Consider the following 16,853-nt stretch of genomic DNA (forward strand, 5'->3'; position numbering starts at 1 on the left):
GATACACAGATTTTTAAGACTACTATGATCATATTGTCTGATTTCTTGCATAATACATTTCACCTAGTACAGGGGTTCTCAAACTGGGGGTCAGGACCCCTCAGGAGGTTGTGAGGTTATTACATGGGGGGTCGCGAGCTCCACCCTAAACCCTGCTTTGCATCCAGCATTTATAATGGTGTTAAGTATATAAAAAAGTGTTTTTAATTTATAAAGGGGGGATAATTTATAAAGAGGCTTCCTATGTGAAAGGGGTCACCATTTCAAAAGTTGGAGAACTACTGACGTAGTAATTCCTACAGCGAAGGACATTATTTTTTCCTACTACATCAGTGAACACTATCAAGCTCATGAACTGAGGTTGAATCAGAGGACTTTTAAGAAAGATATGCAATATAGATTTAAAGACTCTAAGTGATGATGAATTTATCACTGAACCCCTGACCTCTTCTGTGGTGGGGAGGAAAGGGGAAACAAATTCCTCTGCACTGGAAAAAACATGTTGGGGAGTATGGGCTCCAGAGTATTTGTGGGCAACAGTAAAGTTTCCCTCCCTAGAAATATTAGAAATCTTTTCTGTGACCACTCTTTGTTTTCTTTCTGCAACGTACAGTATAGGACAAAATGTGCTTTACAACTAATTTTATAAATGTATCAATCTCTCTTTGTGAATTTCAGCCTGTGCTTTTACAGTCATCACCATCCAGCTTTTCAATTTATTTAAATTACTGCTATAAGGTAGCCCTCTAAGATTCCATTTTGCCTGATTTATGACATGTATACAAATATCATTAGAAATGTATAGAATTAGAGTATATCCAATATACGATACTATACAAACATGTAGACTGTAGCTAACAAGCATAAATACATTTTTGTTTTAGGAAGACGTTCACAGAAGAGTGAGACTAAGGGGGACAGAGCTGGTAATTAGTACATTAAATATTATCAGATCTTTTAGTATATTTTGTTGTTATAAATATACAGTGTAAGCAAAAAAGAGTTCATCTCAAGAAAGGGAAGATTTGACATTTTTATGAAAATTAGGATGTAGAGTCTACTGGCCAAGTCTTATCTCTACTCAGCTTTTACTGAAGCAAAACTCCCACTGAAGCCATGAACTTTGACTAAGTACATTAGGGTTTTGATGTAAAAGAAGGGGAAGCTGAGTGGGGGATGAGCACATGTAGCATGGGAACTTGGAAGACTTGTTCAGAGTTCTACTTAAAAGTGTCTGTTATTCCTTCATCAGTAGTAAACTAAGTTCCAGCCATGAGAAGGCAGTCCCAATATGTGATGTCTCATGATTACTGTCACTGGGATTTCATGAAAACATTAGAGGAAAGGTATAGGAGCTGCACTGGAAAATTCTACATTTCACTTGTCAGCAGCTCCTATCTTCCTCACCTTCAGTCTAGGATATAGGTTTCATATTTTAGAATTCTTTGACTTGTCATCTGCTGTGTTTAGGAATATATGGAAGATAGTTAATTCTTCTCTAGAGCTCGGTGTTTCAGTTCTAAATGAATAATTGCTTTGCTTTGAAATCCAAAGCCAATGCATTCAACGTGATCTTTACTGAGGTTGTGAAGCCTTCTTTTAAACTATCCAGTTGCCTGACTGCTCTTTAAATTTTTCAGAGAAATTTCTTGATATAAGTGATCTCAGCCAGTTCAATGAGTTTTGCAAGTTAAGAGGCTGAACAGCCCTTTATGTTCCCTTTCTTTAAGAAAAAGGAGATGGAGTGCAGACACTTATCCTGCCAAGACTGGAGATCCATTAATTAAATAATGGATAAGTTCTGTTTTTATAGGTCTTATTTTCGGAAACTGAAAAGGAGTACTTGTGGCACCTTAGAGACTAACCAATTTATTTGAGCATAAGCTTTCGTGAGCTACAGCTCACTTCATCGGATGCATACTGTGGAAAATACAGAAGATGTTTTTATACACACAAACCATGAAAAAATGGGTGTTTATCACTACAAAAGGTTTTCTCTCCCCCCACCCCACTCTCCTGCTGGTAATAGCTTATGTAAAGTGATCACTCTCTTTACAATGTGTATGATAATCAAGGTGGGCCATTTCCAGCACAAATCCAGGTTTTCTCCTCACCCCCCCACACAAACCCACTCTCCTGTTGGTAATAGCTTATCTAAAGTGATCACTCTCCTTTCCTTTCGGAAACTGACTACTTTCTGACTGCTGTTCATGTTATTTATTCCTTGATACATTCCCAATTCAAAGATAATATAAGTGGTTTGAACTCCAGTTGAGTACATCTTTTAATCCTTTTTATTTGACAAAGGAACTGATAGGAGCATTAAGAGACTATGCCTTCTCTGCTTTGGTGGAACATATCCCCTAGTGTGTGGAACTGTAGTTGCCGCATAATTCAGAAACCTCAATTCTAAACCCCACTTCCTTACTGAGGAGTCTCCAGGTGTGGGGAGTTCTCCAGTGGACAAACAGTCTATGTAGTTGTCTCTACCACCTCGCTACAGCCTCCGCTTTCATGAACTGTGCTATAGACTTTGCCTTTGGTGGAACACAGATCAGCATTAGTTTTAGAAAAAGGTATACTATGACCCCAATCCTTCATTAGGCTCCACACAGCCACAGAATCCCTATTAAAGTTACCTAGGCTTCTATAGGGATCTGGTTGTATAGCACAGACTGGAGACTATGGGTCTGTGATACTACCTGTAACAGTCGTGTGTCTGCCAGGCTTTCAGAGTAGTGCCAATGTATCTGATTATGTTTAATACGTTGATTTTCAGGAAAATCAAATTTGCAAGAAAAGGAGACCTCTGGGGAAAGAATTGGTGAGTGGTAAGGAAATCCAAATATGACCTTTATTATCTTTACCTATGCAGCATGTGGAAGCTTGAAAGATTACAGCTAAGGAGCAGAGAAATGGAATATTTTTATTAAAACTAAGAAGTTCATACTTTAAGAAAATGTGTTTCCACACTGCTTAAGTCTGTCCAAGGCTTTGGAAGCATAGGAGCATCAAGATTTTTCCATGATTTGCGTGGGATGGAAGGCAGGATGTTTGTTTGTTTGTTTTCAAAAGTATAAAAGACTATATTATTACCACTGAAGTTATAACTTCAGACATCTTTAGTTTTAAATCTGTTGATGCATTCAGATGTTTTCCTTTTATCTCAAAAGCTTCAATATGATATTAAATCAAGACACTGTAGAGATGAATAACTTATTCCATGATTAGAATGGCATGAAAACAGTGTTGATAAAACTGGCAAATAGTTACGTGGAGATTTTACATCCTATTTTGCAGGCACAGTTTAGGTGCATCACTTTGAAAATTATGTCCATTATATCAGCTTTTTTTTTTAATATATATCCATTAGCTTTAGGTCCTACTGCTTTACACCTGGCAGCTCAGTGTGGATCCATTGAAGCACTTACTTGTCTTCTGGCCTGTAAGGCAGATTATAAATTACCTGATGATCGAGGATGGATGGCTATACATTTTGCTGCATTCTATGACAACATTTCCTGTATCACGGTTCTCTATAGGAAAGACCCAGATCTGCTAGAGGCTGAAACACCAGCTGAGTAAGTCACTAGAGTTTTTATCACTGTGACGATTGGTGCTTTATCATTTATATAATACAATGTGCTTGAAAGACCACAAATATGGCCCCCCTCCTAAAATTTCTGTCTTGCCATACAAATATAGCCCCGTATTGGAAAACCAATTAGCCCTTCCAGAATGAGGAGTAAAATAACAGTATTTATATGCTCATATAGATGTCCTTAATTGTATGGGAGCAACTCCTTTGGCTTTAATGGGAGTTATATGCATTGGGGTCCCATTGTCTTGAGGCTGTACAACTTCAGTGTTGTTATACTCATGATTGTGAATTTCTTTTGCTCATGATGCTCCTATGCTCTGGGTGTGTGAAAGAATGTTATAAGCCATAGAAATGCAGGACCTAATTTTGCCATCCAATAGGATTGTGCAGCTTCCACTCAGGTCAACAGAAGTTACATTTCTGTATGAGGTCACAATTGGGCCCTCAGAGTCCTGAGACGTATTTAGGCTATAGCATAAAATCATTGTTTTGTGGGGAAAAAGAAGCGGAGACCTGCTGAAATCTTGAAGATGCACTCTCAACATCATTCAGTCATGATACTGCATAGATATCTATCATTGAGAAATATGAAAAGAAGGACCTAATGCAATCTCAGTGGCAATCAGTGAAAAACTACCACTGACTTAGCAGAATTTGGTATGACCTCAAGGGAGCCTCAGCTAAGTCAGAAATCAAATGAACAATTAAAAATCAAACAAGCAGAAACTGCAAATCGAAGACAGATGTGTCTGGACAGAGAGCTTGTGCATTCACATCCTCATGGATTCCATTGTTGAAAAATAATAGTTTATAATCAGCTGAAATAACTATGTGAAATAAACTTGTTCACATACTTCATATTTTATTACATATTAATTTATACCACAATATGTTTCTGTGTTCCATAGATATCATTCTACTCCACTATTGCTTGCAGCCACCTCTGGAGCATTAGACACGCTTCAATATTTGTTTTCTCTTGGTGCCAGCTGGAAGAAAACTGACAGTGAAGGAAACAATATCATTCATTTAGCAGTCCTGTACTTTCACACAGAAATTCTCAACCATCTAATACAGCTAGATAATCCAGATCTTCCAGTTTGGAATACTCTTGTAGGTAAGCACATATATTCTCTCTCAAATAAAAAGTCTGTGTATGATTCATTTTAACCAGTGGTATTTTTCCCTAAAATGGTGAAAATATCTATAGTTAATGTACTTCCCAAGCCAAGCTACAAAAAATGAAAAATAGAATTTTGAATGTTTTGGGGCTACATTGTATCTCTATCTTTTCCTGCGAAGTCCATTAATTTGAATGGAGTTGCAGATGCGTTACTGAAGGCAATCTGGTCCTTAATTGTTATATGATGTTATATGATGAAAATAATATAGTTTCTATTTTTAGCATGCACTCTTCATGCATCAAAAAATAGCTTTCTTTTGATACTATTTCAGTTACCATTGCGATCACTGTAGCTTATTTTTTCAGACACCTGTTTCTCGTACTGTTTTCGGCCCTTATCCTTTTTTCGGGGGGCAGGGGAGGGATAGCTCAGTGGTTTGAGCATTGGCCGGCTAAACCCAGGGTTGTGAGTTCAATCCTTGAGGGGGCCATTTAGGGGATCTGGGGCAAAAATTGGGGATTGGTCTTGCTTTGAGCAGGGGGTTGGACTAGATGACCTCCTGAGGTCCCTTCCAGCCCTGATATTCTATGACAACTGCTTGTTCCTAGTGCCATAAAAACAAACACATAATTTTAAATTTTGGGGGAGGGATAGTTCAGTGGTTTGAGCATTGACCTGCTAAACCCAGGGTTGTGAGTTCAATCCTTGAGGGGGGCCATTTAGGAATCTGGGGCAAAAATTGGGGATTGGTCCTGCTTTGAGCAGGGGGTTGGACTAGATGACCTCCTGAGGTCCCTTCTAACCCTGATATTCTATGATTCTATGAAACACTTAGGCATATGCTTAATTTTATCCATTTGAGTAATCATATTGAGCTCAATGGGACTACTCAAGTGTTTAAAATTATTCACATATATAAGTGTTTGTAGTATCAGGACCTTTGCATGTAATTCAGAAAGACATATCTCCAGCTTCTGCATTACTGAAACATACCCAGAAATTTATTATTTCAAATTGCAACTTTACAGCTTCCTTTTCAAAACCATTAGTGTATCCATATAAATACATCTGCACTAACTGTACATATAAATAAGTAACTACTTATGTGTGCAGTTTTCCACTTGGGATGCAGAGAAGGAATTTTGCAGGTATACCTTTTACATCCATGTTTGAAAATGAATCCCCTTCTCTTTCCTGTTTTTGCATAAAAAAGTTCTTTGGCTATCATTGGGTTTTAAGCATACTTTATAGTCCTGATCTTCCAATGAGATGCACACAGTGAATTCTTATGTCCACATGGAGTCTCACTGTTTTCAGGAGGGCTCCACATTACCACAATGTTCTACCCATGCAAATTAATTGCAGGACTGGGGCCTATGTCAGCCCCTGACTCTCTTATCTTTTAAAACTGTAAATTCTGATCCATAAAAGAAATGGTTTTCTTCAATTATAATGTAAAGGGAATTGCCCTTCACCTAGTAATGATCTCATGGGGCCAGATCCTCAGCTGCAGTTGAGGTACGCTGAGCACAGTTGAGGAATATGGAGAGCAAAGACCCTCTTTATACTCCCCTGATCCTGGAGCTGCTGAATACTGCCTGAATCTGTGTCAGATACCAATTGGGCCATTATGGCAAACAGGGATTCCTAGCTACAGGGAATCACAGGTCAGACCTCCAGTCCCTAACCACAGCCCCAGCACTGGCAGGCAGTGATATAAAAGCTGCTTTGACGGTTGTACACTACTTGAGTATCCTTATATGTAGGGGAGACCAGAGTTACTTGATTTAGGTCCGCTTTGCTCTAGACGAGGGCAATTAACTCCAATCTGGAATATAATGAAGAAAGAGTTGAGTATCCATCAAGTTATCTCCTTATATAGTAATGGTTTCAATTGCTGCTTCTGGCATCTGTGAATAAGGGTTGCACAAAAGACAAACAAGGCCTTACATGCTATTCAAAACTGTTCCCAGTTGGGGCATTTATTCAAATTGTGATTTCATTTAAATAATTTCCCTTTGTACTTATACATGTAATTAAATAGCTTTGCTTAGAACTAAGCAGGTCAACTTTACATCGTAATATGCAAAGAGAATAAATACTCTACAGCTGAAGTAATATTAAAGGAAGATTATATGGGACATTCAATTTAAACTCTGCAAAGGGCAGTTCATGATTTTACTAGGTGAGGACACTAGGAAGAGGATTAAGATGGGAGGATATATTTTCTTACAGAAGAAGCAATGCAAGCAATGTAATGGAAACATAATGTTAAAATGAAGCACTTATCACGTTATCCTACCTCTCCACAAACCTTTCTTCATTTAATTTGTGCTAGAGAGAATTTAAACAGTTGCCCATACCCTCTAAAATATTTTTTTAAAATATTTTTGAAATGAGAGATGTTCTTGGTAAATATTGTTAGATTTGGAGACTGAAATAAATACCACCTAAAGGTCAGCAACAAACTGTTTCTTTGATTATTTATGTAGAGAGCGCATAAACTTAATCTGGCTGCTGCCATGGTATAATTTTTAAAGTAAACTGCTAAAGTGGACTACTTGCTATATGCAAAGACACACAGAAAACCAGTACGTAGCACACACATTAATGGAATGTTTGGATTCCCTGATCCTGTGGTTATTTTTGAGAATATAGACCATTGATCACCAAACTAAAAAGTAAATATGGATATATATAAAATTGCTGGGAAGAAGGCAGTTATTAGGACGTGGAAATCATCTTAAATGTTAAGTACAGGTTGGCTATTTGAAATTTAAGCCATAACTGAAAGTTTTATTTAAAGATAAATTCAGATTGTTTATATTGTTTCAAGTGCAATCAGAGTAACAACATTTGAGGGTTGCAGAGAATTCCCATTGACAATAATGGAAATTTTGCATAGGAGGGCCTTGGTATGAGAGCACTCCTATCCAATAAGAGAATTTTTCCTTTATTGTGTATCTCGTTGTAACAAGCTGGTATATGTGCACACACATACTCATTCCTATCGTAGTACTTAGCTGCCAGTCTGTGGAACAGCACTGTAAACTGGAGACGTTTTTTTAAAACTATGAGCTCCAACAAGGATTGTTTTTCCTGACCCACATGGAAACATATGTGGGGTAAAATACAGGCTCCAATGAAGTCAGTTAAATTTGATGGAGCCAGGATTTTTATCCCTGAATTGGCGTATCCTTACGATAAAAGCTACTAAAAAGGGCAACTGAAAAAGTGTGTTCTTTTTAAGGTCAAATAATCTTTAAAGTTCATATTGAATGACAGCTGTGTTTTTGTGAAATGAAAATGTTTTTAAAATGTTTTACATTCCCAACAGAGATGTTACAGTGTGAAGACACTACAAGGCCAGAAATGGCAGTTAGATCCTTGGAAGTTCTCTGTTTAGCAAAAGATTTCTACTGGAAATGCATTTTGGATGCAGGTGATATAAATAGCATAGGAAGTGTACTTGATTTTATTTTAACATCTTAAAGCCATAAGTTTTTGTAAAAATTGTGCTGTCAAGTCATCACTCATTATCAACAATACTAGTGCATAAACAGAGTCTCCAAAGGTGCTACATTCAGCAAAACTGTGATAATTTCAGCTCAGTTCAAAACAGAAGGTTTAAAATATTTATTAAATGAAACCCTAACATGGGTCACAAGTGTAAAAAAGATACTTGACATGAGGATAGTTTCAACAACCTGAAGGAAGGCTTTAAAACAGGATTTCAAGAGTGAGGAGAAGTAGTAAGAACTGACATAAATATGGGTCTGGCTGGGGCCTCTAGAATAAAAATGCCTCTGTATTGGCTTAGTCCTTGTTCATTTGGCAAAAGTAGTATTTTTATTGTATGTCTGGATAGTTGGAATGGAGTTTCCATTAGATTATAATATTTGTAGGTGGATTAAATTTTAGGCCTTGGCATGTTAAGTGTCCCTGTCATTTGTTTTTATTTTTGAAATTACGAAAATATTTCATGTAATTCTCATAAACTCAATTTAAAATTAACAATAAGCAAATATGATATTGGATGGTTGTCAAACTGACTATAATAATGGTTTTGTTTTCTTATTTATTGCAGGTGCTATCCCCGCTCTAATCAATCTGTTGAAAGGCCAGCAGATCAAGCTGGCATGTATAACATCAGGGGTGCTGAGTAACATTTCACCGCACTTCACCATTTCCAAAGCTTTAGTAGAAGCAGGAGGCATTTCAGTATTAATTGAATTGTTGGGTTCTGGTGAACCTGAACTGCAGTCTCGCTGTGCTGTTATCCTATATGATATTGCCCAGTTCGACAGTAATCAAAATGTCATAACTGAGCTGGTGAGCCTAATTCAGGAACTGTTAGTTATGTTCACGTTTTTTACTTTTCTTAAAGGACTGAATTTTTTAAAAAATCCTCTGCTTTTCCAATATGAGGTAATTTTCATAGTTGATTAAACCTATTTGACATCTTTTGTTCCATTCATTTATATATATATATACTGTGAAGCACATGGAATGTAGTTGCAATGGCTCTTTCTTTGGGATTGTTCCATATTACGACCATATGCTATTTTCCTTCTTTAGGGTGGAATCCCTCCTTTGGTAAATCTTTTGAAAATTAAATTACAGGATTTGTTAGTTAATGTAATAAATTGTATCCGGGTGTTATGCATTCAGAACAAACTCAATCAAAGCACAGTGGAGGAACATCAGGGTATTCCAGCACTTGTTGAGTTTCTAACTTCACAATCAGGTAAACTTTTAGTTTTACATGTTCATTTAATATTCTTACTGTAGACATTTGAAAAAAAGGAAACTCTCCATATTAGTAATGGTTTGAGTATTATTATATACTCCTGGGCGAATTCTGCAACAAAAAATTCTGCACACAATATTTTCAAATTCTGCAAAATTCTGCATGTTTTATTTGTCAAAATAACATAATCTAATCACACCAGTTTCAGTTATTATTGGTCATTTATTTCAAAATACCTGTCAGCAAGTATGTCTGTAACAATACAGACAACAAAAAAGATTCAGGAAATGTTTTTTGACAAATAGATTACTTAGTAGGCATATTAATACAGAACTCTGAGTAATAATTCATTTAAACTACAATGCAGAACCATATTTCCCGCACCTCTCAGAAGCAGTGCAAAGCCTTGTGGGAGTCAGGGGTAACAGGGGAGCTGAGGGAGAGGGAAGTAATTCCTGGGAAGGAGCCTGGATGTGAACTTGGAGGGTTGTTGGGTATGGGTGGGATAAGTATGGAACAGATTTTTTGGGGATGGGTGGGGAGGGATTGTTAGGGATTCCCCCATGCAGACCCTGTCTTAACCCTAGCCTCTCCCATTCAGTTAGGCACATCTGTCCTCGTCCCCATGTGTCCTTGCACCCCCTGTCCACATGTGTCTTTCCATCTCCACTCAGACACCCACTCCTCCCATCCCCATGTGGCTCTGCCACTCCCTTCTCCGTCACCATATGCCCCTGTGCCTCCACTCCCATTCAGCCCCTGCCCCACTCTGTCCTCCCTCACTAGCCCTTATCAGCCCCTATCTGACCCCACAGCAGCCCCATACTGTCTGTCTCCCCATAGCCTTTGTCTCCTGACCTGGCCCGAAAGGCCAGGCACTGTGAAGAAGGCAGGCTCTTTCTCTTTCCTAGCTGGCCCAGAGCTGCTGCTCTGGTCTATCAGCACAGCGCCCTCAGGTGGGCAAAAGGCAGAACTGCAGTAACTTTCCAGCCAAAGTTATTTTCTCCTGAGGCTGCTTTGTTCTAGTGTCATAGTGCCCTCTGGTGGGCAAAAGGCGGAACTGCAGCAACTTTCTGGCAGAAGCTTTTTTCTGCTCCAAAAAATAAAAATATGCACAACTCATTAATTATGCAAGTGCGCAGTGGTGCAGAATTCCCCCAGGAGTAACTGTTTTTGCTTTATTGTGTAGGGCCTGATCCAAAGCCACTGGAGTCAGTTGAAAAAATCCAACTGACTTCAGTGGGCTTTGAATCAGGCCCTTGTTGCCCATGTTAATGTTTTGCTACTTAGACTACTTTTTCACAATATTTCTATGCAAGTTACTTTAAAATTGCCTTCAGACTGGTAAATTTGTTTACAAATCAGGCTTTAATACAGAATAATTTACAGACTCTGAAATAAAAAGACATAGGAAGGTAGACTGGCAGGGAAAATTCTGTGCTCAATTCTACCCTGTGCAACTTAATTGATTTAAGAACATAAGAACATAAGAATGGCCATACTGGGTCAGACCAAAGGTCCATCCAGCCCAGTATCCTGTCTACCGATGCCAGGTGCCCCAGAAGGAGTGAACCTAACAGGTAATTCTTGTGATCTCTCTCCTGCCATCCATCTCCACCCTCTGACAAACAGAGGCTAGGGACACCATTCCTTACCCATCCTGGCTAATAGCCATTAATGGACTTAAGCTCCATGAATTTATCCAATTCTCTTTTAAACCCTATTATAGTCCTAGCCTTCACAACCTCCTCAGGCAAGGAGTTCCACAGGTTGACTGTGCGCTGAGTGAAGAAGAACTTCCTTTTATTTGTTTTAAACCTGCTACCCATTAATTTCATTTGGTGGCCCCTAGTTCTTATATTATGGGAACAAGTAAATAACTTTTCCTGATTCACTTTCTCCACACCACTCATGATTTTATATACCTCTATCATATCCCCCTTAGTCTTCTCTTTTCCAAGCTGAAAAGCCCTAGCCTCTTTAATTTTTCCTCATATGGGACCCATTCCAAACCCCTAATCATTTTAGTTGCCCTTTTCTGAACCTTTTCTAATGCCCGTATATCTTTTTTGAGATGAGGGGACCACATCTGTACGCAGTTTTGAGTGGAGTTGCATTGGTGTAGAATTTTGCTCACTATTTTTTTCTTTTTCATACTTTGGTTTTCATTTATAACAACCCAAGGCATATGAGAACAATTCCTATATGTACAGTTTAGACATGGGTGATAATACAATATTAAGGCAACATTAAAGTTAATAATTTATCTGCAAAAAGCTTATAAGAAGTGTTCTCCCATGTTCTTGACCTGTAAAAATATTTTCTTCTTGCAAGGTTTCCATGAAATCAAGTAGTACTGCCTTGTGCAACCACCTAGTTTAGCCTACATTAAAGTTCGCAAGGTCACATTAGTGGTGTGGATCACATTTTTGGGGCATCTGACCATCTATAGCCTTATGATTTAAATTTGAAGAATATCCAGAAGTCAGAAATGACTAAATGTTTAGTCAGCATTTTAGCTATCCGTATCAGTACACTACAAGTGTATTAGCCCTAACATCTCTCTGAAATACAATTACTACTAGTCTGAAATAAAACCTTCTAAGGAAAAAAGAGAGAATTTTGTTGATTCTTATCACTGTTTGACTAATACTTTATGTATTTAAAGATGTACTACAGGCTGTATCTTCAGCAGCTCTTGCAGAACTTGCTCGGGGGAATGAGAAGATGCAGGATGCTATTGCAAATGCAGATGCAATTGGTCCTCTGGTTGAACTTCTCCGTGGAAGGAAAATCAGTGTGCAGGTGAAAGGTGCTATGGCTATAGAAGCACTATCGGATAACAACTCTTGTATACAGAAACAGTTTCTGGCAAAATCAGCAACAAAATATCTTTTAAAGCTCTTGAAGGCAAGAATTCATTTTGCATTTTTATTTTTCTCAAATCTTAAATCAATCTGTTCATTAGAAAAAAGCGTAAAATAGGCTGAATTACTTGGAATAATTGGAAAACCCTTAATATCATGGAATACATCATTTTTTAAATGTGTAAGGCTTAAAATTCTGCTAGTGAAGGAAAAACTTTGCTTTTTTCAAACTTTCAGGCATTTCACTTGACCGTTAAGGAACAAGGTGCTATAACTTTGTGGGCACTGGCAGGACAAACACTGAAGCAGCAAAAGTTAATGGCAGAACAGATTGGGTACAACTTTATTATTGATATGCTTTTGTCACCATCTGATAAAATGCAGTATGTTGGTAAGATTTTGTTTGTTTGTTTTGCATAAATTTGGAAAATATTGGACAGTTTATTGGAGATTTTTAAACGTACATTTTTGCTTTGTTTTGGAAGGAGGTGAAGCAGTCATAGCTCTTAGCAAAGATAGCAAACTTCATCAAAATCAAATATGTGAAGGGAATGGAATTGGCCCTTTGGTTCGATTGTTGAGAAGCGCAAAGATAGCAGAGGGCACACTCCTGAGTGTCATCAGAGCCCTGGGGACCATTTGTGTTGGTTTGTAGAATTTCTTATGTTTTAAGGTGTTTTTTTAAAAAAGAAACAAACAAATCTTAAGTGGTTTGAATGGGAAAAATGCAAACCAGTTTGAAACAATATCAATGAAAGAAGAAAATATTTTATTTAGTATTAATATTAGTGTATAATTGAAATATAACTTTTCAATATAAAGAAAAATAATTTGCCAAGAACAAAATTCTTACTTTATTCAGACATTAAACCTTTGTGTAAATTACATAATTTTGTCATGGTAACCACTGTTTGGAGCCCCTAGCATGCCTATGAAATGTCACACACCAAATTGCTTTCAGTGATGGTAATTAAAATGCCACAGCTAAACACTATGTGGTCCTTCACCTTACCAATTTCCACCACTGCAGTGCCAATGTAGACAAATAGTTTTGGTGTAGCAGCCCAACAGTGAAAATAATTTTCTCACTCCAATCCCCCAGTGCCACTACTTAGTTGTACTTTCTGATCTACTGTCTGGGATAAAGATTTCCAGTAGGCACTTTACTATAGAAATTTCCCTGCACAAACCATTGTTTTAATCTGTGGTTATTTTGTCAGCATCAGCTACTTTTCTAGCATTGTTATTATCCCATAATTGGCTTCTCTATCAGTATGTTTCAGAAGAAGCTTCTTATGAGCATGCTGCTGCCAGCTGTCTGGGTCCTGGGGATCATCAGGGGAGTTAGTTCAGCTGAATTCTGTGAGATTCAGAGTACCTTGGTCTATGACTGGGTGATGGAATGGCTTAACAAGTAGGCCATTGCTGAGTCTGGCAAGCAGTGCCATGACAAGACTTGGAGTACATCTACATTGCAGTTTTTAAAATCCATGGCAGCGAGTCTCTGAGTCCACTTCTAAAGACTTGGGCTCATGCTAAAATGCTAAAAACAGCAGAGTAGACATTGTGGCACTGAAACCTGCCCCCCAGCTCCAGCCTGAGCCCGAATGTCTCCACTTTTGTTTGTAATAGTGTAGCATGAGCCCTGTGAGCCAGAATGTATAGACCTGGGCTCCGAGACTTGTTGCCATGGGTTTTAAAATACAGGCTGATCATGCGCTAAAGAAGGCACTGATAACAGTCAGCCCAGTGAAAGGAAGAAAATGTGTGTGCTGCATTGTCTCGTGAATTTCATATAGAAAGGTTCTAGTACATGGAGCTGGTTACTCCTTGATGAGTATGTACATGAACTTTACAACGTGAAATATTTTAGCTGCTGGTCTTGTTCTCTGGCTATCCATGAGTTCCGGTTTTTGTAATTCTTGTCATATCCTGGCTGGCTGGTTTTTTATTACCCTTATTTGTTGTGCCACATCTAAAAATTAAGAATGTAAACTCTTTTGGGACTGCAATCTGACTTGGGGGTATTTTAAAAATAAAAAATATTAATTGTATGCCAGCTTATTTCCTTATGGTGTATAAAAAAGGCCTGAAAGTTTTTTTTTCTTGTTTTCATCCTCAAAATATCAGAAATGTCAAGTCTTGTCATGCCTGTTTTTGTTGGAAGACTTTGATGACCTAAATATGTGCATTGAGTGCTTTCACAGCCCGTAAATGAAGGTGTTGAATCCTTAGTAATGGCATATTTTCTTCCATATTTAAATTGGTGTTAACAAAAAAAAAAAAAAAAGAAGCCCCAACCCAAAAACCAGTGCCTTAAAAAGTTTAAATAAAAATCACTTCCTATTTCAGTTACTCAAGTTTTACTTGTACAATTGCTCTGATGTAAAAACCTACTAGTTCTCAAACATCCATAGAAGTTTCTGAGGTACACAAAACCTGAATTTCTAAGTAAAAAGCAAAAAGGGAAAAATACTTTTTTTCCACAGGAATTGCCTCCCTTTCAGGACTTTTTTTGTATATCATAAAGAAGAAAAAAAGGCACAAAACCGCACTTGGGTTTTGTTTTTGTGTGTGGCAGTTTTCCTTTAAAGCAAAATGTTTTTTACAGCAATGTATTATATGTCTACAAATTTAATTGTCATGCTGGATGATTGACCTGCCAACCGTAGAAAATCACGTGATTCACATTCTAATACTATTTCTATGAGAGAGTCATGAGAAAGTGGATGTGACTAACGGGGTAGATGCTGGAAGTGTGAATGTTGCATCTACTACTTGTTTGGAGAGTACCAGCATTCCTCCCCAACTTCAAACCCTGCTGAAGAGGACATTTTTGTTTTCATCATGTACAGCAGGAAAGTTAACAAGCTCTCGAAACCTTCTTGTCTAAACTCTTTTTGGTGTCTCATAAAAAATAAGGTAGTCCAGTATTTAAATCCCAAATTCATTACTATGATTTTCTTGAAATTTAATGTAAACCAAATCAGATAATTTCCTTTCCCCCAATCTACATTCATCCCAAGAATAACATGTTTTTAGAACAGATTTGAAATGAGTCTTCAGGTTTGGCAAAATGTATTTGTCCTCCTAAAATAAGCTCTCTGTCCTGTCTCTTCTTGACATATGAGGCTAGATCAGCTGGATAAACCATACTAAATGGTGAATCTGAAATAGTCAAGTGCATTGTACCCGGTTACAAGGAAGCAGAGGTACCCATTCTAGAAGATGTTTATGTTCAATCGCAAAGAGCAAAAGTGACACCTAAGGCAACTTTTAGTCAAGTCTCTGGAATTTTAAATGTCTGTGCATGTATTTGGAAATCATTACTTAGATTTAGTCAGGACTATTATTTAGTGTAGGATGGACTTTTTTGGCAAAGTGGTTCTCCAGTTTCTCTATAACTAGAAATATCCTCAGGAAGCCAATCTTTGGGATAATTAGTGCTTATTACAGTCTCCAAGACTTAATGTTTGGAAACATATTAATGAAAATTCACCATCTGCTGGGCTTCTTTGAATTTACTCCATGCTCACCTTCCTTTCCTCCATATATCTTTTTCTAGGGAGCTGTCAGCAACAGAAGCCAGGCATACCTTTATGTACACACGGTCCTTGTACATAAATGTAAAACACCTGGATCAGCTCTAATACTTAGTTATTTCAAGTGAAAAGAATATAGTACTCTTGTTATTACATAATCTGCAACAATTAGGTATAAAGTGGACAATTTTTCTTTATGCTTTCTGTTTTTCTCTTGCACAAATGTCTTACACGGGATACATCTGACATGTGGACTCTTACAGGCGTGGCTCATACAAATAATCCAGTCAGCCAGGAAAACATAGTGGAGGAACAGGCCTTACCAATACTGGTTCACCTGCTTAAAAATCATAATTCTCTTCAGATAAAGGTGTGGAATAATGGTGTTGTGAGGGGGCAGGGGTGTATGTGTGCGCATGTTCTGTGGCTGAAAAATATTCAGAATTGAACTTTCTGAGAACGCTTCTTGCCATCTCATTTTGCAGCTTAGAGCATGAGAAAACAAAACTAAATAAATAATATCCCTCCTTAACAAGACACTTCAAATGCCAGCTACTGAGGAATAATTGCAAACCATGCCTAAAAAACTACTGTCCCTTATTTTTAAGTGTATGAAGGCAATCACAAAAGTAATTTAAAACTTCAAAGATGTGCTGTAAGGATTCTGTTTTTCCCTTGTGGATTTCTCTTGAGTAAGTTGTTTTTTCTAGATGAACTAACTGCTCATAAATATTGGACTTCCCTGTGCTAATTCATAACGTCCCTTTTGAGTGTGTTTTTTATGCAGGGAGTAACATATGACAGTTTGATATGCTGGCACATCTTCAGTGCACAGTGAGGCATATGGGACCAAACCTACCTGCTATATGCTGGTCCTATGAGATCACATGAATACTTTGCTTCTCTAAGGGTGCAGTAAGTAGAATTATAAGATATCCACAATTCTGGAGTCTTCATTCCTTAGAATAT

The 16,853-nt window shown here is 37.7% G+C and overlaps 2 protein-coding genes across 3 annotated transcripts in view; one reads left to right on the plus strand and one right to left on the minus strand.

Annotated features, from left to right (window-relative positions):
* The window catches only part of ANKAR (ankyrin and armadillo repeat containing), a 47,289-nt gene that overhangs the window by 7,875 nt on the left and 22,561 nt on the right, over positions 1-16,853 (plus strand). The window contains exons 7-17 of the mRNA XM_077829372.1: positions 885-926; positions 2,780-2,824; positions 3,374-3,581; positions 4,510-4,718; positions 8,063-8,167; positions 8,813-9,057; positions 9,304-9,472; positions 12,144-12,385; positions 12,580-12,733; positions 12,828-12,989; positions 16,148-16,254. Coding sequence (XP_077685498.1) covers positions 885-926; positions 2,780-2,824; positions 3,374-3,581; positions 4,510-4,718; positions 8,063-8,167; positions 8,813-9,057; positions 9,304-9,472; positions 12,144-12,385; positions 12,580-12,733; positions 12,828-12,989; positions 16,148-16,254 — 1,688 coding nt within the window. The remainder of the gene's footprint in view (positions 1-884; positions 927-2,779; positions 2,825-3,373; positions 3,582-4,509; positions 4,719-8,062; positions 8,168-8,812; positions 9,058-9,303; positions 9,473-12,143; positions 12,386-12,579; positions 12,734-12,827; positions 12,990-16,147; positions 16,255-16,853) is intronic.
* The window catches only part of OSGEPL1 (O-sialoglycoprotein endopeptidase like 1), a 52,578-nt gene continuing 40,257 nt past the window's right edge, over positions 4,533-16,853 (minus strand). The window contains exon 11 of one of the 2 annotated variants that reach the window (XM_077829379.1): positions 4,533-4,601. In XM_077829379.1, coding sequence (XP_077685505.1) covers positions 4,553-4,601 — 49 coding nt within the window. In that variant the 3' untranslated portion in view covers positions 4,533-4,552. Of the gene's footprint in view, positions 4,602-6,513; positions 6,554-16,853 lie in introns of those variants that run through there. The other variant, XM_077829380.1, reaches the window with a different exon arrangement.

Source organism: Eretmochelys imbricata, chromosome 11 (assembly GCF_965152235.1).
Source record: "Eretmochelys imbricata isolate rEreImb1 chromosome 11, rEreImb1.hap1, whole genome shotgun sequence".
In the NCBI taxonomy this organism is placed as follows: domain Eukaryota; kingdom Metazoa; phylum Chordata; order Testudines; family Cheloniidae; genus Eretmochelys; species Eretmochelys imbricata.